Below are 27,833 nucleotides of genomic sequence, written 5' to 3'. Positions count from 1 at the left end.
AGAAGTCATTATGTGCCAATTCAAGACCTTACGATGGATGACTCATAAAATCAATGTATTGAATGCTGAAAATTGCAGTTTTTTCAGTGGATGTGCGAGACCTAGCATTGTCGCGGTGAAGAATGATCCGTCTTCAACGTTTGGTTTTCCTAATTTTTTGAAAGACAACTGGCAAAGAAATGACTGTGTCAGATTTTAATATTGTGCTTTGTTCTAGTGGTATGGTTGCGACATGTATGTTGTGAAATCCAACGTGAACAAACCACTTTATTGACAAATGGTCATGCAATCTCATGATCACATGATAATCTTATAATATCAGTTTGCGCACAGCATCCACAGTTTCCAGAACAACTACTGATTTCAGACGACCATCGCCAATATACTCTATATAGTGATTCCAACATACCACCTTTATTTTAACATTTCTTTAGGTTGATCAAAATGTGTGATATTTTAGTGAAATCAATTGGTACACTTAATTTCACTAAATATTTAGGCTTTCGTTTATTTTTATAAAAATAATAGCTCATGCATTAAGAAACAAGTAAGGAAGGGTTAAGTTCGGGTGTCACCGAACATTTTATACTCTCGCATGATAAAGTGATAATCGAGATTTCATTATCCGTCATTTACATATTTTTCAAATACCGTATTTGTGAAAAATTTTATTCCGCTATCCTCATTGGTTCCTAATGTATACATATATTATACAGAGAAGGCATCAGATGGAATTCAAAACAGCGTTATATTGGAAGAAGGCGTGGTTGAGAACCGATTTCACCCATATTTCGTGCATGTCATCAGGGCGTTAAGAAAATATTATATACCGAATTTCATTGAAATCGGTTTAGTAGTTCCTGCGATATGGTTTTTGGTCCATAAGTGAGCGACGCCATGCCCATTTTCAATTTTTAAAAAAGCCTGGATGCAGCTTCCTTCTGCCATTTCTTCCGTAAAATTTGGTGTTTCTGACGTTTTTTGTTGGTCGGTTAACGCACTTTTAGTGATTTTCAACATAACCTTTGTATGGGAGGTGGGCGTTGTTATTATCTGATTTCTTCCATTTTTCAACTGTATATGGAAAAGCCTGAAGGAAATGACTCTATAGAGTTTGGTTGACATAGCTATAGTAGTTTATGAGATATGTACAAAAAACTTAGTAGGGGGCGGGGCCACGCCCACTTTTCAAAAAAAAATATGTCTAAATATGTCCCTCCCTAATGCGATCCTTTGCGCCAAATTTCACTTTAATATCTCTATTTATGACTTAGTTATGACACTTTGTAGGTTTTCGGTTTTCGCCATTTTGAGGGCGTGGCAGTAGGCCGATTTTGCCCATCTTCGAACTTAAACTTCTTATGGAGCCAAGAAATACGTGTACCAAGTTTCATTATGATATATCAATTTTTACTCAAGTTACAGCTTGCACGGACGGACGGACAGACAGACATCCGATCCGATTTCAAATCTACTCGTCACCCTGATCATTTTGGTATATATAACCCTATATCTGACTCTTTTAGTTTTAGGACTTACAAACAACCGTTATGTGAACAAAACTATAATACTCTCCTTAGCAACTTTGTTGCGAGAGCATAATTATGTGAACAAAACTTTAATGCTCTCCTTAGCAACTTTGTTGCGAGAGTATAAAAATCCGTTTTCAGATCGCCTTTTTGTCTCTCATCTCTTTAGTAGCACTTGATTTGACTATGTTGTTACAATCATGGTTTCCCTCAAAAAGCAAGATCAAATTCCTATTAAATTTGAAAACACAACTTTTGTGTCTTCTCTTCAGTGGTATATATTCTTTATGTAATAAACCAGACAGTTGTAGTTGACACGGCCTTCATAACTGTTAAATAACATGGTATATATATACAAGTATAAATATATGAATCAAAAAGTCTATGAAAATCAATATTTACATATTTAATAAAAGATTATGGAATAATACAATTACTGTCTAAAAGGCATTACCCACATTCGTATCAAACTCGTTTTAACTCACACCCATTCGCATTACATACACATTATATATACGAGTACAGTTATACTTTTTCAGTTTTAGTAAAAGTAGAATATAATAATTGCTAAATTCCGATTCCTAAAGGAGCACAACAAACACTTGAACAGCGACTCATTTCACAAAGAACGAAGTCGTAAAAATTAAATTTGAAGACGAAATTAAGTTGTTAAAATTATTTTCGACTTCACAGCCATAAATAAAGCAACCGAAATATTGGTTGGTATTTAAATGGGACCATAAAATACATACGTATGCCTTAATGCACACAATTTCGGCCTGCACGTATTAAAAAAAATATACTAAAATTTGGTGCTCAATCGAGAATAATTTTGACCGTCAACGTCAATTCATTGCGAATGCAGACGATGGAAGTTGTAATACTTTAGGGCGTCAAAGCAATTAAATATTTTAAGACCAAAGCACACACCAACATATATGTATATATATATAACACATCTTGAGCGCGTAACTGTTGTTTGCTGCCAAAAACGCTGACGTGTGAAGACACCGAATTGCCAAAATGCACCAAAGACCTTGAGCAACTGACGCGCACAGAATGCAACCACGGCGGAGGCAGTGCATTGAACCGCCGGTAGCCGATAATGCGAGTAAGTGTATATGTGAAAGCTTGTCGGCACACACCACCACACACACAAACTATGATTCACGAAATAAATATCGAAAACCGTTGCTACCGTCTGTAAACGCTACGCTCAAATTCAGACTCAGACTCGACACAGTTAAGCTGACATGCTACCATAAAATCCATAAAGTCCGCTATTAAGACGACTAAGCGATTAAATGTTAATTAAATTAAAGTAAACTAAACACAAGCAGCGAATAAAAAGCGCATCAAAGTTTTGTTGCCATAATTGATTGCCAGCGAAATTCCATTAAAACCGGCATTGCGCATTTCGCTCGCTTATAGATAGGCTGCTGCTCGGCTCTTGGCGACGACTACCGGCACTCGATATCAGCCGGAGCGCGTTTGCGTTTGCGTTTGACATTGACCTTGACTTTGGTTTCTTAGCCGGAGATTAAGTTGCGATTTCCCTGCGACTGCAACGGCTCGAAACGGAAATTGTGACGGCGTAGTAGCCGCAACCGTAGCCGCAGTCGCATTCCGCCGGCACGGCCGAGATTTATGCGTACTTTCACCCAAAGCGGTGGCGAAATGCGGGCGCTCTGACGCTCGGCAGCGCATGGGAGTCATCGCAGTGCTTGACATTTTCCCACACACACTCTCGTGCATTAGAGACATGTGCGCCGTATTAAACTCGTATTTGTTTGTACGATTGTGTTCGTATTTTCTCAACGCCCTAAAACAATTGGGTGCAAATGATTTGCGTAGGATTTTTCAAGTTATTTTATCTGATTTTAATTTCGTTCATATGCAGATAAATTTGGCGAAATATACATCGCATTTAGCGTGCATTGATTTCGGGAACAAAATTATTGACCCGCTTGAAATCCATATTCATAAGTTCAGCTTTCGGCACTTTTTGATTTGCACTCCTTCAACTTTTGTTTGGAAATTTACTAAATATGATTATTTTCAGTGCACATGCATATTTTTGGCAGGTGTTTTGTCTGCCGGTTTCTTGCAAATTCAATTTGAGCATTCAGACTATCAGAATTAAAAAAAGCCTTAATGGTTTTCATGCACCTGGAGTTTTCTGGCAATACCTCAAATGCTTTCACGAAGTAAAAAATATATATTTTTAAATTTTATTCATTCAAATAATGTATGTTGAACGGAAGAATCGAATCTTGCTTCTTAAAACGGAAATAACTACACTATTCAACAAATCTGAAGGAAATCGGAAATCTGAAAATTTAAGCCTGGTGTGCTAAGAGGTCTGTGGGGTATTTGTGGTGTGCTGAATAAGAGATTGAGATCAAAAATGTTGCTTCGGAAGAAATTGTTAGTAAATGGTTGTGGTTTGCAAGTAACAGCTTCTAACATCACAATGGCACACTGACTGTGCATAAACTAGTGTTATTGATTTTACCAATATAGTGAATAAATATTTCTACAAGTACATGTACAAAAATTTAATAATATTGAACTCGCTAAACAAGCCCAAATTTGGGTGTGTACCTATCGTGTTAATGTCCACATTATCGCCTTAACGAAAGTAATTTTGTTTTCTTTTATGTGTAGCTGATGCTTATTTTAATTATATTATATACACCAACCAAAGCTTTAATTTACACAAAATATTCAATAACATAGGTTATGTTAGTTGCCTTTAAGGACTACATGTGTTTCCTCGTGTTAAAGCAGCCTTTTTTTCAAATAGTATTTTTTCATATGAAAAATGAAATAGTTTATTAGAATTTTTTTATTGTTACAAACATACACTATAAACTATAACAAAGATTCTGAAATATTTGGAAAAAATATTTTAAATTCGGCCATTGTAATGCCCTCACAGTGCTCTCCGGTAACCCCTCGGAAAAAAGATGCACCCACGTTGGAAGGATAACTCCTTACAGAATCAACTAAAGTGAAAAAATACGTGTTTTAGTTAAGAGGTACTCTCATGTGAACGCATACATTTTACCACTTTTTAGGAAAATTTTTTTTATGCGACAACAAAATTCAATCATTTTAATTTTTTAATATATTTTTATTTGTATTTTGAAATGTACAAACAAAATTTTTTTTTCGTTTTTCACATTTTTAATATATGTTTTTTTTTAAATCAAAGTAGTCCCCAACAAAAAACAGTAGTTCACTGGTCACGGTGATAGCGGCTGTTCATGTTATCTGTAATCGAATGGTAGTAGCTCTGCGGCTATCGTCCCTACCAAATATAATCAATTTCATTAAAAAAAAATATTTCGAACTTCAAAACAAAGTCACGAAAATCTTGTTTTTTCCGTTAAAAATCGTTTAAAAAAAATATGAAAATATTTTCGAAAATAAACAATTCTGGTAGGGACGATAACTATAAATAAGTAGAAGAACATATTTAAATTTTAAAGCAATCGGTTAAATACTTTTTTTTAGGACCATGACAGTTTCAGAAAATGATGATTCGAGAAAAATGCGAGACTTGCCATGGCGCCTGGTAGACAGTCGCTTACGACACGTCGGCGACTATGAGCTGTAACTTATCAAATACTATGAACTTCGGTCTGAATTTTTCACAGCATGTTTTCAATAAGTTTTACTGTCAAAATTAAAAAAAAATCGATCTTTCGAAGTTATTACTTGAGAATACCCCCTAAAAAGCCTAACTTAGAATTTGGACGAAGAAAAAAACTGATTGAATTTTTGGCTAATAATTTTGTAACAAAATTAAAATTTTCGTAAAAGAAAATCCTTAGAACTGTATCTCAAAAACCTATGTAAAATGTCATGAAGGTCGGTTGATAAGTTCTCGAGAAATCTTGCCAACCGACCTCAAAAACATAGTTTCGAGAAAAACGCGATTAAAGACAGCGTACTTAGCCTAACTAGCCTCGAGCGCACAATGCACAATCTCAATGCTATATCTCCAAAACTATTATTCGGATCAACTTGAAAATTCAAGACGATATTCCAATGTGTTGTAGATTTAATAAGACAATATAAAAATAAATTTCTTGAAATCCCTAAACCCATGTAACCCCTTAAACCTAAATTAAAATTGAGAACATTAATTGAAAACAAATGTACTAAAATATTAAAAAAAGAAAAAACGTTAACTCCACACACTTCATATAGCAACTAGATATCCAACTAAATACGTTTTGCTACTTCTTTCTTGCCTCGTCTTTTTATATAAACAACATTCAAGTCGTATGATATGATACAGTGATCCTGACAATTCCTTCGCAGGTTATGGAATAATAATAATACAAAACTAATTTCGATCGATACGTTACATGTATATATAGTATGGGGTTCTGACAAATAAACAGCTTCTTACAGAGAAAAAGAGAGGTGCAAAATTTCATATCGATATCTCAAAAACTGAAGGGCTAGTTCACGTATTTACCGACACACATACAATCAGATGTGCACACGTGGGTGATTCTGTGTTATTTCCAGTATTGGGATACCATATACTCAAGTCAGTATAGCCTACTTTATACATTGCTCCGATTACAATGCGGGCGTTCGAATAACTAATAAGTTCTAACAGATGTCTTTTTATATGTGTGGTTTTCAATTAGGGAATATATTTTTATACTCTCGCAACAAAGTTGCTAAGGAGAGTATTATAGTTTTGTTAACATAACGGTTGTTTGTAAGTCCTAAAACTAAAAGAGTCAGATATAGGGTTACATATACCAAAGTGATCAGAGTGACGAGTAGAGTTGAAATCCGGATGTCTGTCTGTCCTACCGTCCGTCTGTCCGTTCGTCTGTCCGTCCGTCCGTGCAAGCTGTAACTTGAGTAAAAATTGAGACATCATGATGAAACTTGGTACACGTATTTCTTAGCTCCATAAGAAGGTTAAGTTCGAAGATGGGCAAAATCGGCCCACTGCCACGCCCACAAAATGGCGAAAACCGAAAACCTATAAAGTGGCATAACTAAGCCATAAATAAAGATATCAAAGTGAAATTTGGCACAAAGGATCGCATTAGGGAGGGGCATATTTGGACGACGCCCCCTACTAAGTTTTTTGTACATACCTCGGAAACTGCTATAGCTATGTCAACCAAACTCTATAGAATCGTTTCCTTCAGGCATTTTCATATACACTTAAAAAATGGAAGAAATCGGATAATAACCACGCCCACCTCCCATACAAAGGTTATGTTGAAAATCACTAAAAGTGTGTTAACCGACTAACAAAAAACGTCAGAAACACTAAATTTTACGGAAGAAGTAACAAAAGGAAGCTGCACCCAGGCGTCTTTTAAAAATTGAAAATGGGCGTGGCCTCGCCCACTTATGGACCAAAAACCATATCTCAGGAACTACTAGACCGATTTCAATGAAATTCGGTATATAATATTTTCTTAACACCCTGATGACATGTACGAAATATGGGTGAAATCGGTTCACAACCACGCCTTCTTCCAATATAACGCTATTTTGAATTCCATCTGATGCCTTCTCTGTATAATATATAGTGCATTAGGAACCAATGATGATAGCGGAATAAAACTTTACACAAATACGGTATTTGAAAAATATGTAAATGACGGATAATGAAATCTCGATTATCACTTTATCATGCGAGAGTATAAAATGTTCGGTGACACCCGAACTTAGCCCTTCCTTACTTGTTTTTTTTTCAAACCTGTTACTTAATGTATACTCCATTTAAATGCAACTCGTGCAAGAATTAAACCGAACGACCATCAAGTGCGTCACACGTTCGGTTAATGGGCCCAAAACGAGATGGCCACAGATCCGATGTTCACTAGAAGTATTTTGTGTTTGATAATCGACAACTGTTTGTTGCGCTCTATGGACACAGTGAATCGTTGGTTCATATTTCTTCAAATATAAAGCCTGTCATAATGTTAAATTCCATGGGGACGCCATAGAGCCATCATTAGTGATTCTAGTCTGAACTGGGGATGTTGGTATGGACGACCTTTAGTTCTCACAACACGGCATTATATGCCATAAAGCCAACGAAACATTCAATTTATTGAGAGTAACTCTTAGCTAGCCAGGCTTCCAAGATGGTGCGACTTAACAGCGCCGGACCATTTTTTGTAAAGTTTCTCTTTTATTCGGCTTCCAAACCGAAGATCTGCATATTACAAAATCTCTTTTTGCAACGCTAGTTAAGCCTATATAGAAATATGGCTCTGACCTAATTTTGGTTCAAGGGTGGCCTGACGCTCTGGTGATACCCTTTTTGACCATCCAACTACTTTTTAATCTTAGCTACTAAAATTTTTCTTTCTTTTGCTGGCCATTTGTTGATCTTAAACTCTAATCGTTATTATTATAATATGCTTAAGTCGCCTAAAGCGAAGATAGACATTTTAATTTACGGTCGCGTCATATCTTTTATTATTGATGTATAATAACGTCAATAACGTCAACACTGCATTTCATCAGAATTTTATTTTAACTGATTATGTTATATTAGCTAAATTAAATTCTTAAGCAATTAACAAGTTTCTCATATTTACCTATAACAGTTAGCTTCCCGTTTTTATAATATATTTAATTATTTATATAAATATAATGTTTCGTTTCTGCTCTTTAATGTCTGCCGACTATCTGTGTACATTCGACGAAGCTTATATGTACTGTTAATGAAGCCGACAAAATATGTATTTTGTTATATGGCATTTGCTTTGGAAAAGGCATACAAATTGAAAAAAATAATGATGATGAACTCGTCAGAATTCTAAGTGACTAAAGAGTAGTTAGATCTCCAACAGTTCTACTTAAATGCTTAAGGAAACGAAAATAAACTGTCTTAAAGGTTTGTGAATATAATTGAAAGAAAATAATCCCTTCCGCAAAACCACTTTTATAAACTTTTCAGGCAATCCCTTAATTGAGTTAATCAGCAAAGATTGATATCTCTTAATGAAAGATTTACATAAAACGTTCTAAGAAGTTGCTGAGCAGGAATAATAAATTAAAAAATATTCATTCAAAAATAAGAGAATTTTCGATTATACTGTTCCACCAGCAAAAATTATTAAATTACCATTAGTATAGAATAAAAATATTATTCCTTCATATTCGTGGTTATTACTACCACACTTAACATTTAACACCGTTTTGAAGGAAATGTACTATATAGGAAGTTAAATACAAGTTTAGTTTTTGATAGATATTAATTGTCAATTCTTGTAAGATAAATTGTGTTACTATGGTGTTAATTAAAAAACAATAATATTAAATCTTCTGTAATCATAATAAATATTTATAGACAAAATTTATATACGGTATTCATCTAAATATGTACAAATATTTACCGGAAAAATATACTTCAAGACGACTGAACTGATCTTTATAAAGTTTTAGGAAAGCTCCTCTGAACATTATTACAATCTGTGGAATGGTGGGAAAAAAGCCGAGTCGAAACTAAAAAAATTACTCCAAATCCGCTAATCAAATGCTCATAGTTTTTTTTTCGATATTCCTGGTTTGGTACAGCGGAGGCACTGACGGTTAAAAAGGAGTTCTATTTAGCCGTATTGAGGCGTGAGAACATCCGATGAAAACGGCGGGAATTGTGGAAGAACAATTCATGGATTATACAAGATGATAATGCACCATCCTATCGAGAAACGATTGTGACCGAATTTAAAGCTAAAATCGCAAAAGGATACCATTGATCAACCACCATATTCACTAGATTAAGCTTTTTTCTTGTTCCCCAAACTGAAACTGCCGCTACGTGGAACGCGTTTTCAGTCGCTTTAAGAGATAGAACAAAATTGGCTGAAGGCCATCCCAAAAAGTGCTTATGAAAAGTGTTTCGAAGACTAGGAGAATCATTGGTGGGGATTACTCTGAAGGCGACAAAATAAATAATGATGAATAATCGCGTTATATTTACAATTCCGGGTATTTTTTTTCGTCACAGAGTAAATATATAGATATTTCTTTGAGGTACTCAATCACAAACCGGTACAGTTCCGGTTTGTCGGTCAAGAATAAATCAAGCCATTGTTTATACCCTATTTAGATGTGAACCTTATTCCAGTAAGGAAGTTCTAATAGTAAAGCAACCTTATCTAATTCCACCAAACACTAAGTATTACTTTGGCGTAATGGATTTTCGGCTTTGCCGTTGCATTGGATGGTTTCTCATATGATTTTCTGCGTTATGCGTTGACGTATTGAATCGATTTTACATCACCAGTTGCAATCCGATGCAAAAACCATTTTTTCTTGTAGCGTTCTAGCAGCATTATTGACATGAAAAACCTGCTTTCAACGTTTCTTTGTTTCCACTCATATGACACTCAATTTCCTTGCTTTCGAATGTAACCAAATGCTATCACAAGTTTTGAAATGGCTGTTTAAAGGGCCCCAAAGAATTCTGTGAACTTTCTTTTTGGTAACAATCTCTATCAAGTAATGCTTCGAGCTCCTCAACTTCAAACTTGGTTTGACGCCCAGGAGATTTCTCTGTTTGAAATTCAAAATTACCAGTTCTAAAGTCCTCCTTGGATGTTCGCTTAACTAGAGCATGTTTATCATAAATTTCCAACAAAATACAGCGACTTTGGCTGAGGTTTTCTTCATACTAAAATAATGGAGAAGAATACCCCACAAAAACTTTTTTCAGGCGAAAAGTTCGACAAGCCTGAGTGAATAAGAATATGATGAACAAGACGCACAAGGACAGTAGCTAGCCAAAATATGTTCGAAATATTGGAACAATAGATCAATAACCAAGTTACACCATTATCTTAGCAAATTGTACAATATAGTTATAGACTCAATAATTATAAAAAATTACTTTTTTCAGTAAATGCTAATATAGTTCTTCCCAAACATACACCTTTAATAGTTTGTTCTCCAATTATCAGCATCCTTAAAAATATAATAGAATTAGATTGTGTTGCACTCATTCTAAGTAATTTCATCACACCATATAAGTCATCTTTCTTCGAAAATAAATTAATTCGAGTGGTGAAAAGTTCATAATGACTAAGTAGCTAACTAAAATGACACACCAGGAGTATTGAACTCGAAAAGCGATTAAAAGTATTTTCACCCACAAAATGTCAAATTCTCAGGCACACACACACATCGACAAGAAGCCTACGCAATATTTTTTCATACTTTCTTTCAAATTTCGCGAATTATACTAAACAGTGCACACTAAGTCAAATAAAGGCATGAAATGTATAACAAATATATTACCAGAATATAGCAGCAACAACAACAAACAACGAGCGAAGCATTGCCGAAGTGTGGCGATGAGGGAATTTCAAAAATTTTAAGCAACAACCAAAAAGTACAACAACAAGCAAGAGTAAATTACAATTTAATCTGAAACAAATACACAATAAGAATAACAACAACAGCAAACAATAATTGAACTCTATGTAGCGAGTGAGCGCTGTGATGCCGAGTACGCCAACTGGCAACAACAACAACGACGGCAACTTGAATATTGAGATCAACAAAAGCAGACGTTTTCAAATCAACGCCTGACGTCGCATATCAGCGCGCCGCGAACGCTACACTTTCGTATATAAACGAGCCGAACGCGAACGGTAAGCACACATTCCTGTTGCAGCCAGCAAAGCCTAAGGATTACCACAGCCGCCACAACCAAGTGAAGCTTACATACAAGTGTGAAACAAACAACAACAAAACCAACAACAAACATATAGTGCATATAACTGTGTGTTAGTGAAGTGTGAAGTGGTGCATATTTTAAAGAATTTTTCAACAACAACAAAAATTTGCAACAAAATGCATACCAAAGTGATCTTATTCGCAACCATTGTGGTGAGTAAAAGCAAACGCTCGAAATTGTTGCAACAGCAATTGACAAAAAACACTGAAAAAAACATAAAAAACTATGAAATAAGAGCAAGAGCCAAAGACAGTGAACTTGAAACTGAAAAAAGTGCAGTGCAAGTGAGGGCATGGTGCTGGTGGAAAGCCAGAGAAAGAGCAGAAGTTACTCATACGACGTGAGCGACAGCCAGTGTCAGCGCCTGAATGCAAACTATTTACAAGCACAAGTGTATGTGTGTGTGTTGAGTGCAATGAGGAAATGTGAAAATATGGCAAATATTGCAAATATGTGCCACCGCTTGCAGCGCACCAGTAAACTTGGCTGGTTTATGGGCGTTGAAGATTAGCATTTGCAATGGCATCTGAAGCAACCGATCAAGTGCATAAATAATTGGCGAGTAAGGTGTGTTGCGGCTGCTGTTCATATACAACAGCAATTATTTTAGCATTGTTTGCAATTGTTTACTTCGACTGCTGCGTACTTTCCGCGCTTGTTTGTGTGGCAAATGTTATAATAAATAACAACAAACAGCGCAATTTGGCAGTTCAACGCACTTGAGCGCAGCTTTTTGCACATTTTCGATTTTTTTTTTTTACTTTTTTTCACTCGCAAAAGAACCTTCATAACAGCAAATGTTAATTGAATTTTTGCAATCAGCTAACGGCTGTGATGCAACCCAATCAAAACAACTGCAAAAGTATAACAATGCAAAGACTAGTGTGCGTGTACATGTGTGTGTCGCGCTTAGAATGCGACCTTTACAATTCCACAGCTTTGAACTTGCCTTAAGGCGCAACAAAGGCACACATACACGCACAGCTGCACATAAATATACTTTTCATATATATGTATGCGTGTGTTAGCTATGTATGAGCAAAGCAAATTGACACAATCAATCATTCTAAATGGTGCGCGCTCATATTTTTCCCAACAAACACACACACTCACACACGTATGCTTGTTGTGCGGCCTGCAGCGCTGTTGGCTTGAGCGCGCATTGGCAATAGATGAGACCGCTGCCGCCAACGCTGCTGGCTGTCTATGCAACACACCCAAAAGCGTCTGATTGTACACCAAAAACCAAAGTCGGCTGCTTTTTTTAATTAATAGCAATTTGGTGAAGTGCTAAAAATACTTATTTTGGCGTTTTTAATGTTATCGATTTTTTTTTTTTTTTATTTTTTACACTTTTTCAAATTTATTAAATTTTTTTTTCTAACACTTCGGTTAATATTACTTTTAGTATTGCTCTTTGCTGCTAGTCCGGAATTTATTACAGCTTTTTGTATTGATATTTTTTGGGCGCAAACAAGAAATGACCAAATTTTCTGCTTTTTGCTGCCACAGCAGCTTCTAATGATTCATTAGCACGAAATTTATTGCTTTGCCAAATACTTGCAAAACCGAAAAATTTTTGTGCAATGAACTGTTATTTTGCTGGTTTTGTGATTTAGGCGCGCTGGCATGCGTGCAGTTAGCTCTTGAGTTTATATTTATGTTTTCACTTTTATATATGTACATACATATATGTATGTACATATGCGTGTATAAATATGTTTTATTAAATTAGGTGAAAGGTGAACGCGCCAAATTTGAAATTAGCAAAAATTGCTAAGACATAAAATATTTTTTAATTCAGCGAAGGAAATGTGAAATATCCAAAAAGCTAAAATTTAGAACAGGAATAAAAATACTTGTCTGGAATTGAATGCTTGTTATGTAATTATTCCATTTATGCAAATATGGTAGACACAAGTTGCAGCTTTATACATTTTTTGCTATTAAATGCCAAAATTAGAAATTGCAGTTATGAATACTAATTTCTATTATATTTATTCACTTTCGCTTTTTTATAAAAAAAAATTTCGAAATTTTATTAGACAAAAAATTATATTTTTTCGTTTCGTTTTTTTATTTATTTTTACTTGTATTTTTTTATAAATATTATAAATAAATTAAAATAAAAGATTTAATTTATTTATTTTAGTTTTCTTATAAAAATTCATATTCTGCTAGAGAAAAATTATATATTTTTGTTTTTTTGTTTTGTAAAAAAATATGTTAGTATTTAAAATTTGCGGCAAAAAATTTTTCTGTTTATTTTTAATTTTATTTAATATATTTTTTCTTATAAAATTACAACTCACAAAATTTTTAGTTAATATTTTTAGTTTTTTCTTTATTTTTCTTAAACAAAAATACAAATCTTTAACACTTTTATTGCCAAAAATTATAAGTTTTTTATTTAGATTATAAAAATGCATAATTTTAATACTTTAATTGTCAAAATTGTTACTAAATTACTGCTGAATGCGTGAATTTCTACTTTTTTGTTGTGAAAAATGCTAGTCAATTAACTGTATTAAAATAATAATTGAAGCTAGAATATTCTAGTACACAAAAAGATAAAAAGTGCATATATTCTTACATTAAGCTAAACTAAAGTTTTTTTGCAAAATATTTTTACTTATTTTTTTATAATAAGCACATGTTTACCAAAATTTTGTTTTAAAGTAATTGCTCGCTCTTGCCAAACTTTTTTTGTGCATAAAAAATATGGCAACACTGCATAAAATATTTGAATTATATATATACATATATTTATTTTTTTGGGATTTGCTCTACAAAACATAAAATAAAACACAAAACTTTTAACCCTGACTGTTCAAATGATATTTCACAATTTTTTTTTTTTGTTTCTGTTTTTTTGTAAATTTTAACATATTTATAATCCCTTTAAATATAAAAAACAATAACAAAATCATAAAATATAATACATAATTCGACACAAATAATTCTAACACAACACTTCGCCCTCCTCTCTCTTTGCAGGCCGGCGTTGCGCTCAGCACCGCCTTACCGGTTGGTGACAACGAAAATGGCAAGTATCAGAATTCGGTAGATAATAAAAACGATGGCAAATATCATCCAAGCAATGATGGCAAATATCGTCCAAGTTCTCGCGGCGAAGGTAATTCCTTCAGTTTCAGAACGTTTGCACAACCCAAACGTTAACGCTTTCTTTCAATGTACTTGTAGTGTTGCGCTGTTGTAATATGCTGCTATAGTAGTTGTTGTTGTATTTACCATAAGTAACTAGTACTTACACCAAATTAACACCAAGCAAAACAAACCAAACAACAAAAACAAAAACAAAGCTAACTTCAACTAATTTCTGTAACACTAAACCAACTTACTAATACAATTAAGATTTTATACACTTTTTAGCTTCGCGCAGAAGTAGTGAAAAAACTACAAAAAATAAGAAAAATATATAAAAACACTTAAAATACCAGCGCAGAGCGTACACTAAAACCATAAAATAAAATATGATTTAACCGTCAGCTTACCACAAACGATTCACACGATAAAACACTGACACATATAACACACGCATAAATCTATGTGTATATAGTATGTATGTATGTAGTTGTGTATAAATTGCCAATGCTGTCATTGTAACTGTATTTTTGTTTGTTATTTGGTCGTTAGCATACGCATGCGCGCAGTCTCACTGCTGCTATCGCTTATGTTATTGACTCAACATGTATATAAGTATGTGTGTATACAAGAAACAAAACAAGTTGGATATATATATTTGTATATAATGACTTTAGCTGACTTTCAGTGCGCATAAACATGTGTTATTTGTACTTTTTCTAATACACGAATATCTACTTCTAGGCGCAAGAGGCGGTTACTATGATGCTCAGGGTAAAGATAATTTTTTCTATTTTTTATTATAATAAATATTTGCGCAAATACATAAAAAGCATAAAACAACATGTAAAAACACCACCGAAAAAATACCATTGACACACCAAACCCAGATCCGCATAAACATTATACAAATACAAGGCAAACACAAAAGAAAAAATTGTAATAAAAACAAAAACAAAAAAACAAAGTTAAGAAGCAAAATAAAATTTGAATATAAACAAGAAGAAATTTAAGTTAAAATCACACAGAAAATTTAAAATCAATTTTGGTAGGTAACCAGTTGTCATGCTCCCTTTTAACGCTTTTTGGTTCTCGGCTAATTGAATTAAAATTAAAATTTACTGTGAACTCACTTAAACACACTGCCTACTAACAGCAGTGACATTTCCCCTACTAACAACACAAACACAAATACATACACGCATGTAAACGCAAACGCTTTTAAAAAATGCTTTTAATGAATCGCAAAAAATTATCAAAAAATAACAAAAATATGAACTTCACTAAGCAAACATTTTTCTCTTTCGCCCTTCTGATTGCAGGACGTTACATACACAGTTCGCAGCCATATCGTCACGTGCACGATAACCGAGAACTTGGCAAATACACGCACATCCCCTATCCCTACGATGGTGGTTATGGGCCCTACAACGGAACCAACATTCCGTATATGCATGTCGATGTGCCCTATGAGTAAGTAGCACACAGACATACACACATATATGTACATACAAAATGTATTTATTTTTTTAAATGGTTTCAAATTAATTAATTTCATTAATACTTTTTCCTTGCAATTCTACAGCCACAATCTTTACACAGTAAGTAATGCTGATTTTAAAGTTCCTGAAATCAAATTGGAATATGGCTTCCCTGACCATGAACCACAAATCGACATCACACCCAACACCGACAATCCTGTTGTTAATCACTCCGCTGATTTAATTGAAAACGGAGATGAAACAACGTCCAAATCCCCAAATGCAGAGCAATAAAAAACTTACAAAAAATATATGCACCGCCTCCAAACAATCCACAAACAATCCCAGTATCCCGCATCCAACACTCATCAACTATATTTAAAGTATTAACAATGTAACAGTAAATTCATGAAATATCTCACCTTATACATGATATTGATAAGAAGAATAAGAAAACTTAAATTTAATTTAAAAGAAACAAACACCCGTATTACAATTTTTTTTAGAAAAACATTTAATTGAAATAATTTTTTAATTTAAAAAACTTATTTAAGAAAATTAATTTAAAATATTTGAAAAAAAGGAAACAATTACCCGTATTCCTACTTTCTTATAGAAAAAAATTAAATGCGTTAAAAAAATTTGATTAAAAAGATTAATTAAAAATTAAAATAAATTACGAAAATTAATATTAAAATTTTTTTAATTTAAAACAAATTACAAAACTAAAAAAAAATTAACAAGAAAAAATTAATAACTTTAAAAAATTATTAATTAAAAATTTTTTATTAAGAAAAATTAAGAAACAACTAATTAAAAGAAATAAGCATAATTAGTTTATTTAAACAGTTCAGCAATAAGTTCTTAACATTTGAGAATTAAATTAAAAACCAAAAAAAATCGAATATACATATATTTGAAAACATTTTTAATGCTATCCACCTTCCAACAACAACAACATGATCCCCTCTCACACACACTTGCAACTGCACGGGCACTAACTCCCACACACATGCACAAATTTACAATTTCCCACGCTGCACTCACACATTACCCCAAGTAACGTATCTATGTAATGCACACACCCCCACACACACATACGCACTCACTTGCAAGTAGTTGTTTCAATTACCGTTAAACGCGCATTTACTCAATTACAAAATTCCACCCCTTTTTCAACAAAAAACTCACCAACAATCATCAATCAAATCAACAATATACGTATAACCACCAACAACAACAATTCGTACAACAAATACACTGCCATTTGTAAACAAAATCCGAACAAATCATGAAAACAAAAATCCGACAACCAAAAACACATACAAAAACACCTGCAGTCCACAACAACAACAACGAAGAAACCCACAACAACCACGACCACCACAACAACGACTACCACTACCACAACACCACGCACGGTGCTGTTCAACTACGATGAGGAGGGCAAATACAAGGTGGTGCATCAGGAGGATGCGCGCAAAGAGGACAAATACGATCACTCGTAAGTGCAACATTGACAAACGACTTATTTGAGTTCGATTGTATTTATCAAAACTTATTTTCTGAATTCTTAATTTTTAAGTTCAATATTATTTATCAAAATTTCATATAAATTTTCAAATTATCTCGATTCTCGTTTTTGAGCACAAACGATTCTTTGTCTCTTTACGACATAACTGTTTCCACTAAACTTAAAAATGTCAATTTCTCCCTCTCTCTCCATCGCTCTCTGTAGTTACTTGACGGAGAACGGCATCTACGGTGAAGAGCAAGCGAAATTGCACAAGAACGGCGGCACCGACGCGAAGGGCTTCTACGAGTACACCGGCGATGATGGCAAACTCTACCGCGTGCACTACGAGAGCAACCACAACGGTTTCGTACCCAAGGGCGATCACATTCCCACACCACCGCCAATCCCAGAGGCCATCGCACGCGCACTCAAATACGTCGACGATTTGCGCAAATCTCGCGGCGAAACACCCATGTTCGATCAACGCGGTTTCCGCATCGACCAAATGGCATCCAAGGCTTTCATGGCCAAAATCAAGTCGATCCACTTGGAGGAGATGCCCAAAGAGATCAGCGAACAAATCATCGAACTGCAGCACGAAGTCGAAGAGTACCAACAAATGATACAGGCATACGAGCAGGAGCAACCACGTGAGCAATATGTCGAAGAGTATCAGCAGCCACAGCAACAGCAACAACAGCAACAGCAAGTATATGAACAGCAACAACAATATTATGTGCAACAACAGCAACAATATGAGCAGCAATATCAAGAGTACCAAAGCGAGCTGTACAACGAGCAGGCCACCGAGAGCAACACACAGGCGTACAACTAAGCCGAGCAGTACGCTGCAAATAGGTGCCATTTAATTACAAACAAGGAAGAATATAGCAATAACAAATTGAAAAAAAACTAAAAATCCATAAAAACAAATTGAGAATTAGACGAATTGCAGCACATCAGTTAAGTAACACGAACGATTGGCTCGTTTCTATTGTAAGAACTTGAATAACTGTTACTGCTCGCTTATATTATTTAAATTATGTAATTATGTAAAAGCAGCAGAAAAATCGAACTAAAATTAGCGCTAAGTTACGACGAAATATTCACACGTCACACACATCAACGAACATCAACTGCCATTAAAGATAGGAACAGCTTGTTGGCTCACAGCAAATGCCGCAAGGAGTGGACGCTCCAGCACAGCAGCGACCTTGCCGTCAGCAAAGTGCCAACAAAGCTGAATTTCAGCCACAACAAAGCATCGTACGCACGCGGAAGTGAAGAAGTCGCGGAAGACGCTCAACACACGCTCATCAACACGCATCACACACACACACACAAACACACCCTTCCCCCACTGAAAAGCAACAAAATACAAAAAACATTCCCCACAAAACAAAAACAACAAGTAAAAAACGAAAAAAAAAATTACAACAACAAATGTTAAGAATTAATTTCATATTTAACTATTTATAATAAATTTATTAGTAATCTCAACAAACTGAGAAATAAGTCATAAAAATGTGTTATATGTAATAAAAATTTAACTAAAAACCGCAAAAAAATAACTTAAAATAAAATCGAATTAAACCTTTAGCAAATTGAAAACGAATACGCCTTTTTTAATTAAACTTAACTGCACTTAGCCGCCAGCCAACGCTAGCATCCGTCAGCCAACGCCACTGACGCAGCGAAAAATCGCAGAAAATACATAAAAACTACGCGGTCCGCAATAAAAACGGTTTTTACGAGTTTCCCTATCGAGTCGCCATCGTCAGCCACAGCAGCGGTTACGAGCGTCGGCGGCAGTGCCATCGTCATCGCCGTCGTCGGCGTTGTCGTCGTTGTCGTTGTCGTCGTTTACCCACCCGAAATTGCAACAATAAATTTGATTGGCTCATTTACGATTGCCACTTATTGCCGGTTATTTACTATTTTATATTTCATTTTTACACTTTTTTCTTCATTTTGTAGCCGTGTCTCACACAGCTTCTTCGCCACGTAGGTCGGTGATTTTTTACAATTCGTGAGTATGCGTACATTTTGTTTGTGTAATTACTTGATGCGCGCAATATTTCTTAAAATTATCTAGAGTAAAAGGAATTTCAAGGTCGCACGGTTGGCGCACGCAACGGCATGCTGTTGGCCATACTCGTAAATAGCGCGCATCCAAGTGTTAGTGTACAACACACATAGACACAAGAGTGTATTCGTGTTGACAGTTATTGCGTCCATCAGCATTGGCACGTCTGTCCAGCAGTGATATCGAACCGATCGATCGCATGACCCATACGCGCGCTATGCGGGTGTTTCCACACATGTACATGTGTGTTTGTGTGTGTGCAGCGCGTCGCATTGCGCCAGGAAGTGCCATAAATTTGCGCGCGCAACAACCACCATTAAAACAGTTGGAATTAATTAAGCTTACAGCCGCGCACATTAACCGCGCGCTTAGCCACTGGATGATTCGCAGGACTGCAGTGAATGAACTGTAATGCGTTGAGGCCGTTCGGTGAAGGTGAGCGCCGTTTGGTGTATGTAAATTATGTGCGCTTTTATTTTGGTGTTAAACAACGGTGTCACATTAACTATATTTACGGTAAAGTTCGGTTCGGAGATCATCGCGATTTGTTGCATATGTTCGTACTTAATAGCAATGGCTGCCTATTTGCAATAAATTATGTCATACAAATTGTCGGGTCCAAAATATGCGGATACCCTCAGCTAAAGAAGCTTAACATAATATATCGAGTAAGGAATCTAAAAAAACAAAAACATGTGGGAAATTAACGACGGATTGAAGTAGCAACATAACACTCCAAAGAACTTAATTTGGTCCAATTAATTCTTTTTAAAAATTATAGGCCGCAAATGATTTGCCACGCATATTCGACACCGGAATTGTGGAAGAACAATTCATGGATTTCACACGATGATAAAACACCATCGCATCGGGCCACGATTGTGACCGAAATTAAAGCCACAAACGCAATCGATCAACCACCGTATTCACCAGACTTGGCTCCGTGTGATCTTTTCTTGTTCACCAAACTGAAATTGTCGCTCCGTGGAAACCATTTTCAGTCGATCGAAGAGATAAAACCAAATTTGGCGAAAAGGCTAAAAGTCATCCCAAAAAGTGGTTTTGAAGAGTGTTTTGAGGACTGGAAAAATCGTTGGCATAAGTGTATTACATATGGCAGGGATTACTTTGAAGGCGTCAAAATAAATAAATATTTTTCGTTTTATTTACAATTTCCGCGTACTTTTTTTAGTAAATCAATCAGCAATGAAGTTCTCATAATAACACAAATAGTGTCCTTACTGTGTAATCGCATCCAAAAATTGGAAAATCTCAGCATACGTTTTTAAGCTTTTGAAACCAAATATTTGGACTCTAGTGCCTCTGGCTGACTTTCTATCAAAAATACCGGTTGAAATTCAAGGAGAATATGTTCCCTTTACAAATGTGCTCTTGTCAAAAATGAGTAAAATACGGTACATATTTCCCTTGTCCTAAATATATCTAAATATGGTTCCTTATAACATTGATATAAACCTTGGTCAAAACCGTATATCTCCAATAAAGTGACTTTCGATTATTTGGTTAACTTTATTTTGACACATCTGACTGTATTTGACTTGGACTAGCCCATTTAAACTGCGTGCACAAACCAAATCCACAGCCCTTATCTCCTAATTCGCTGAACTATGTCAATGTCGTCGTATAACTCGTACTGTTTATCTATCGAATGCGATATTCGCCGTATATCTTCCCCAGAACTTGTCTCTCGAAAACTCGTAACGTCGACTCATCAGATGTTGTCATCGGATATCGGATGTTGGATACCAAATTCAGATATGGCGGCATAAAGGCAGCTCCTTTTCGTTCTTTGGAATCGATCTTTTTTTAACGGGTATTTTCCAAAATTTGGCGCATGGTCAATTGTTGACTTTCTAGACCTTAAGTCACACAGATAAAGTCTAACCAGTTTGTTGACTGTGGTCTTTAAGCCTTCATACAATACGCTCGATAGAACCTTATATACAATGTTGAAGACGCTTATTCCACGGTAGTTGGCGCATATTATGCGGTCTCCCTTTTGTGGATTGGGCAAAGCCCACTTAAATTTCAATCGTTGGGCATGCTTTTGTCCGACCATATTCTACAAAGAAGCTGATACATGCTCCTTATCAGTTCTTCGCTTCCGTGTTTGAATGCTCGGCCGACAATGCATCGGTCCCTGCAGAGTCCCTCAGACGAGTAATTGCTATTCGGACTTCTCTATTACGTCATCGATTGGGGTATCGGACTCCCCATCTCCTGGTGTTATGCTTTCACAGCCATTCAGCAGGCTGAAGTAGACTTCCCTTCATAATTTCAGTAAACTCTTCGATCATTTTCTTTCTGGGCATCACTTACTAAATCACCTCTGAAGGTTCTACAAGAGTATGCTCCGGTCATAAGACCTTTTGTTAGTAGCCGCATATGTTCGTAAAATTTTCGATCATTACCCCTGTCGGTCAGCTTATCGAGCTCTTCGTACTCGCGCATTTCGGTCTCTCTCTGTTTTTATGTGCAAATGCGCCTCGCTTCCCTTTTCAACTGTCGGTATGTATCCGATCCCGCACGTATTGTGGTCGATTGACATTCATCCACCGGGGTGAATCCCAGGACTCGGCGACGAAGTCTCCCTCCCACCACAAAACCCACAACGAATTTTAGTAAGTGGCACAAAAACCTATTCATCTCCGTCCTTGTCCCATCTATCGCACTTTTTAGATGGTGGTGGTGTCAGCCTTTACTCGTACGAGGATCCCAAATAAGGAACATTCCAGGTGCATGCCCTTAAATCGTAATCTTTAATACGTTTGAAGTGGTCATCATTAAAAGGCGGTTTTCTCATCCGAAGCTTTTTTCTTCTTTTCATTGAGGGTGTATTTTAGTTGGTGGAGGAGGAATTATGTAATAAACTCTTCGATCATTTTCTTTCCCGCTAGTATTTCTTTGTGGTATGAGTACAAAACACCTGCATTCTCGTTTTTTATTATTAAAACCAAACCATAATTTTTCTTAAAAACCAAAACATGTATCACTCAAAATGCTACACCAATTAACCAATTGTCCGACAACTATGAAATCTAGACATGTGTTTTTTGAGGGTTAGAACTCTTGGTGAATCACTGCCTCTGCCATATTAATATGAAAACAAATAAAACAATCAGAATCTCTCAGTCAATACAACCTTATACTTGTTTACATATTGCCGTCAGACCACAGATTACTTTTGGTAAGTCAATGAAAAGAATATGTTTATGAAATAAAAGAAAAACTATTGTATATTTTTTCCAACGACTTGTGAGAGTTTAAATAAATTATCTCATCGCATCGTGATGATGCTATTTTGGTAAAAATTAACGAAGTTAAAGAATTTTGTTAGAGATAAGAAACATTTGACGCTTAAATGCTTTGTTTTTAAAACATCATTAATAATCGTACATATAATAATATCTGCTTTTTTGTGAGCGGGTGGCAAAACAATGTTCAACAAAATTAAAACAAGCAAAATCACTAGCTAACTCGAAGCTATAATACCCTTCACAGGTGCATTTTTTGTAGCATAAAAGATCTTTATGCTGATTTTGATCGGTCAATTTGAATGAGGGCTATAGGCTACAGCGGTACGTTCTTAACAATATATTTCGGAGTTGATACCGATGCCTTAGATAATAAAATTTTGTGAGTGTTCTGGCTTGCAATTAAACCCGCGCTCTTAACTCTGTTATGAAATTATCTCTCTACAAGATCATATTCAATTTTCCTGTCAGGAGCAAACGTTAGACGCAATGCCTCAATCACTCACTACCAAAGTTGAAAGTTAAGCCAAAACATTCTGACCAGCTCAAGTCAATGACTCGTTTCTGTTCAAGTCTACTTGGATACAACTGACTCATTCTAATTATCTGATTCTCTGTTGCGTATTTCTTGTAAAAGAGGAATAAAATAACTCGTAAGCAACTACATTTCTTTCATACTTTTTTAGACAAATGATGACTCGCGAATTTTTTTAAGTTTGCGAAAGTGTCGAATATAATTGTCTAGTGCAAATCTGTAGTCTTTGAAAACAACAAAATATTATGTAATTTATGTATATGAGACTTTTAGTTATTTGCTAATTTGTATATCCAGAGAGTGCGAGATCAGGGCAGTGTTTGTAAAAAATTTATTACCTAGTATGAACATAAAAGTCTGAGCCGTAAATCACTTCGGCACTGCCCTCTTTCTATAAAAAATTGTTATCGCTGTTTTTTCGGTGCTTCTGATTTTTCTAATGTATAATCAGTGCATTGAGTTCACCGCACTGTAATTTCATATTTGCTTATAAACTTGTTTCAAAAAAATACAAAACAAACAGGTTATTGTTTTTTATCAGCAATGGTCGTAAGGTCGAGAGAATTTATAAAAAAAATGTGTAATCATCCAAAAATTGGGGCATTGAAATGTAAATAATTCTTGGAGCGAAATTTCGGCGCTGATAAGTGAGTGCATATATATTTATTTTATTTTTCGATATTTATAATATTCGGCTCGTGCAGTTATTAATATAATATAACACTAATATATTTATTTTAGTAAATGTATATTTAATATTTTCTATTTAAAAATTTAAGATTAATTGAAAAAAATTATTAAGGACATATTTAAGACTTACTGTACTATACCTACTATATAAATGTGAAAGAAGTTCATTGATTTTATTGATTAGTTAAACGTTTTTAGAAATGCCGGATATGTGGAGAGTACAGTATAGTTTAGAATATATAGATAAGTTGACAAGATATGCCAGAACATAACCGTAAAGGTTATGTTGATCTGGAATGAGTAATCTGCATGGATTACCTGAATCAAATCGTCCACAGGGTTCTGCTATGTCCACATATTGTGCCGATTGGAAACCGAATTGCAGAAAAAATTGTCCCACTTTTGAAGTAGAGAGTAACGGATCATACTTCCGCAGCCATAGATAAATATGTAGATAGAAAATTGAGGCTATGCACTGTGACCTATAGTCTATTGTGTCCTCTCTTATATCACATATGGTCACAAAAGTCCAAAGGCCGTGACTGAGTTGATGTGATATCTGTTCACGTAGTTGGAACCTAGGGCATTGAGCCTGCCTCTACAAATTTCTGGGCTATCTAGAATCAGTTGTTCTGGAATGTCCTGTACGATGTTGCAAAACCGAGAGTTTTCCCAAGATATTTTGCCCTTGTTGGAAAAGTGGTTCCAGAGCCTGCATTGCCCTGTATATAGTACGACAAGGAGACGGAATTTGTCTCGTTGAGGGTTGATTATATCTTTAAACCTTGCAAGGTTGTACCCTCCCAGTAATAGTGACGCATTCCTGCTGCCTACTGTTAGTACCCTCCACACTCTCTCCTCCGTGCGGAGCAACTCCTCTATAGGGTGGGTTCCTCTCATCCTGGACGCTGCCGCAGAGCGGGCTAGTTCGTCGCCCTTACTGCCGAGAGTAACTCTAAACTTCTTTGTAAACTTTACCCTTTTCAAAACGCCGTCTCTAAGAAGAAGGGCCAGTAGTGTATATTCCCCTAGGGCCTTCATTTTTTGAGATGACATTATCTTCCATTTGGCAAAACGCTCTGCTGCCGTGAGCAGTATGGTAAGTTTCGCTACGTGTTTGATCACTTGATGCAGCGGCCATCATAGTTAAGTTTGTGAAGTTATGCTATATATTGTTATAGTATTCCCCATATTGCACTTTGAGTGACTTTCTAAATTTGAGAAAGTCGCTCGTCGAGCACAAATTTATGTTGAATTACCTGTTACTTTTCAGACCTCCAGAAAACTTGTTTTGCAAATGTGTTAAGGAGAATTACTCCGAGACGGAATGTAACTAGTCCTTATCAGATAGAGAACAGCGTCGGCTGCTCAGGAACATAATGGTAGATAGGTAAATTGTAAAAGGAACAGATCGGATACCGTACTCTCAGATGTTTCTGACTCGTAATAAATTGAAAAGTTCCGAGCGCTCTCAGCAATATTTGCCTTTCCCTAAATGTAGAAATTTGAACTGATCATTGTCCAATCCAAATGCATGCAGTAAAATTAAAAATGTAGCTGAAGAAGTTATTTGAAATAAAACGATTTTTCAAGATTTTCTTCTGCCCGTGTTCAATCTTACCTAATACCGATAAATCTCTGCCGTTGGGCAAATTAGTAAAATAAAATACTATTATATGTACTAGGGGCTCATATCTAAGGGCAAATTATAACAGCAAGGATATCAAAATTTTTGCCGAGGACAAGCAATTTTTTGGTATTTTCATCAGTTTCATCATATTTACCACACAATAATTTAGTATCAATGTACGAAATTGGCTTATTGAAATGGAAAACCCAAGCATTTGTGGCATTCAGTTGATTGGAATTTCTTGAAAATCGCATGTCCACAAATAACTTACAATTTTCGTAAATATAAATCTTGATACCTGTAAATTTTAGTTCGTTCAATACTAAATAAAATTAGGCATATAGATTGCGAGAGAAGTAAAAAAAACTATCTAACGACATGGAGTAAAAAATATACAAGAAATGAACCTTGAATATGCTTATCTTATTTATTGAACATACAAAACAATTCTAAAAGGCCAATTTTAAGTCCTCCGCCCTGACGCATATGATTTTTATTTAGCCCTAACCTTCATGTATATATAATTAACATCTGTCAAATCATCAGTCTGTATATGATATCATTTTAAGTCAAGCAAGTTATGTTATTGTAAAAAAAAATGGATAGCAAGGGATTTCCAGTGTTGGTAAATATTACTTTTTGAAGAGAAAAATTACAGTGGAAGCTACAACTTTTCTTGATGACGAGTTTCCTGACACTACCCCAAGAAAACTAAACATATTGAAATGCTAAGTTTAAACGTAGTGAAATTAGCACCAACGACGGTGAACGCCCAGAAGAGGTTGTTACCGACAAAAACAACAAAAATGTTCACCAAATAATTTTAGGTGACCGTAAAGTGAAGATGTTCAAGAGAGCAGGCACTCTAAATACAATATGAGACATCTCTGTGCAAAGTAGGTCGGTACACCGCGATCTCACTTTTATTGAAATCATCGTTTGGAGTTTTCGCGTCGATATGTGACAATGTAAGAAACATGGCTCTATCATTTCACTTCGTAGTCTAATCGACGGTCATCTGAGTGAACTGCACACGATGAACACGCTGCAAAGCTTAGAAAACTCAACAGTCGGCTGGCAAAGTTATGGCGTCTATATTTTAGGATGCGCATAGAACCATCTGCCTTGAAAAAGGAAGGACCCTCAACAACGACTGTTATATTGTGTTATTGGATCGTTTTAAAAAAGGACCGGCCGCATTTAATGAAAAAGAAATTACAGTTTCACCAAGGCAATGCAGCTTGCCACTATTTCTTTTTATCAGATCGCCGACACTGAGGCCTATTTTGAAGCAAAGGATCAATCGTACTATAAAAATGGTATACAAAAGTTGGTTAAAGGGTGGCTATAATCAGCGTACCATCCTTGAAGGGAACTACGTTGAATAAAAAAAAAACAAATTTTCCAAAAACATGGACTACTACTATGGTTAGACGGGCACTTTCAATGAATATTGGAATCATTTTTTAGAGGTTAGAAAAAAAAAATGTACTTCATAAATTACGTTCCGAATATCGATCGAATTATATAGAAAGAAGAAATTACTAAACGGCAATCAACGTCCAGAACCACAAAAATTCAACTAATGGTATAACCAGTACATTCACTCGAAATATGCTGAGAAACGGTTATGCTAACAGTATGTTTTAACACAAGCGCTCAAAAGAATTCGAAAAAAATATTGAATTATTAAGTTTTCAGCGTACCCATTTCAATAACTTAAACCGTTAATATTTTTCATAATTATAATATATTTCAATGGCCAAAATCTCAGCACAATTTTATACCGTTACATACGTCATATGCACAGCAACTATCAAATTAAATGTCAAATTCTGCCGTCAGTAAATTTGAATATACAAATTCCAAATAAATACTCACATATATACATATGTATAACATGTATGTATGTATATATGTATGTAGGTAAAGCTTAATATTCAAATTCAATTAAACGACCGAGTTAAGCGCTTCTAATTGCGATAAGCGCTATTAAAAATAGCAGCCGTAAAAATTGTGTGTGAGAAAACAACAACAAAAAGTGCGAGTCTAGCAAAGCTAAGCTTGGGAAAAACATGAAGCGCTGCTTTAAAAATTAAATGCGAGAGGCTGCCAATACAAGTGTTCAAATATGTAGTAATTCTCCATTGGTTCATTCATGTGCTTCAATGCCAGTAAGTGCGTTTCAAAGCATACTCTCAGGCGCCTTTCAACACAGCAAGCTTATAAGCTTTTTGACGA

The 27,833-nt window shown here is 35.3% G+C and overlaps 1 protein-coding gene across 1 annotated transcript; it reads left to right on the top strand.

Moving 5' to 3' along the window:
• The first annotated feature begins 11,390 nt into the window (after positions 1-11,390).
• Positions 11,391-18,342, top strand: LOC120772579 (larval cuticle protein LCP-30). Its single transcript, XM_040101283.1, has 8 exons — positions 11,391-11,426; positions 14,272-14,410; positions 15,124-15,153; positions 15,702-15,852; positions 15,965-15,980; positions 17,201-17,364; positions 17,599-18,085; positions 18,125-18,342. The coding sequence occupies exons 1-8, from the start codon at positions 11,391-11,393 to the stop codon at positions 18,209-18,211; spliced, it is 1,110 nt and encodes a 369-aa protein (XP_039957217.1). The 3' UTR covers positions 18,212-18,342.
• Positions 18,343-27,833: the final 9,491 nt, after the last annotated feature.

Source organism: Bactrocera tryoni, chromosome 3, assembly GCF_016617805.1.
Source record: "Bactrocera tryoni isolate S06 chromosome 3, CSIRO_BtryS06_freeze2, whole genome shotgun sequence".
Lineage (NCBI taxonomy): Eukaryota > Metazoa > Arthropoda > Insecta > Diptera > Tephritidae > Bactrocera > Bactrocera tryoni.
The sequence above is the reverse complement of the archived record's forward strand: the minus strand, read 5'-3'. Positions and strand labels throughout refer to the sequence as shown.

Coding starts and splice junctions, on each gene's coding strand:
- LOC120772579 (XM_040101283.1), top strand. CDS start 11,391: ATGCATACCAAAGTGATCTTATTCGCAACCATTGTG. Junction 17,365..17,598: donor GAGGACAAATACGATCACTC/GTAAGTGCAACA, acceptor CGCTCTCTGTAG/TTACTTGACGGAGAACGGCA. Junction 18,086..18,124: donor AGCAACAACAGCAACAGCAA/GTATATGAACAG, acceptor GTGCAACAACAG/CAACAATATGAGCAGCAATA.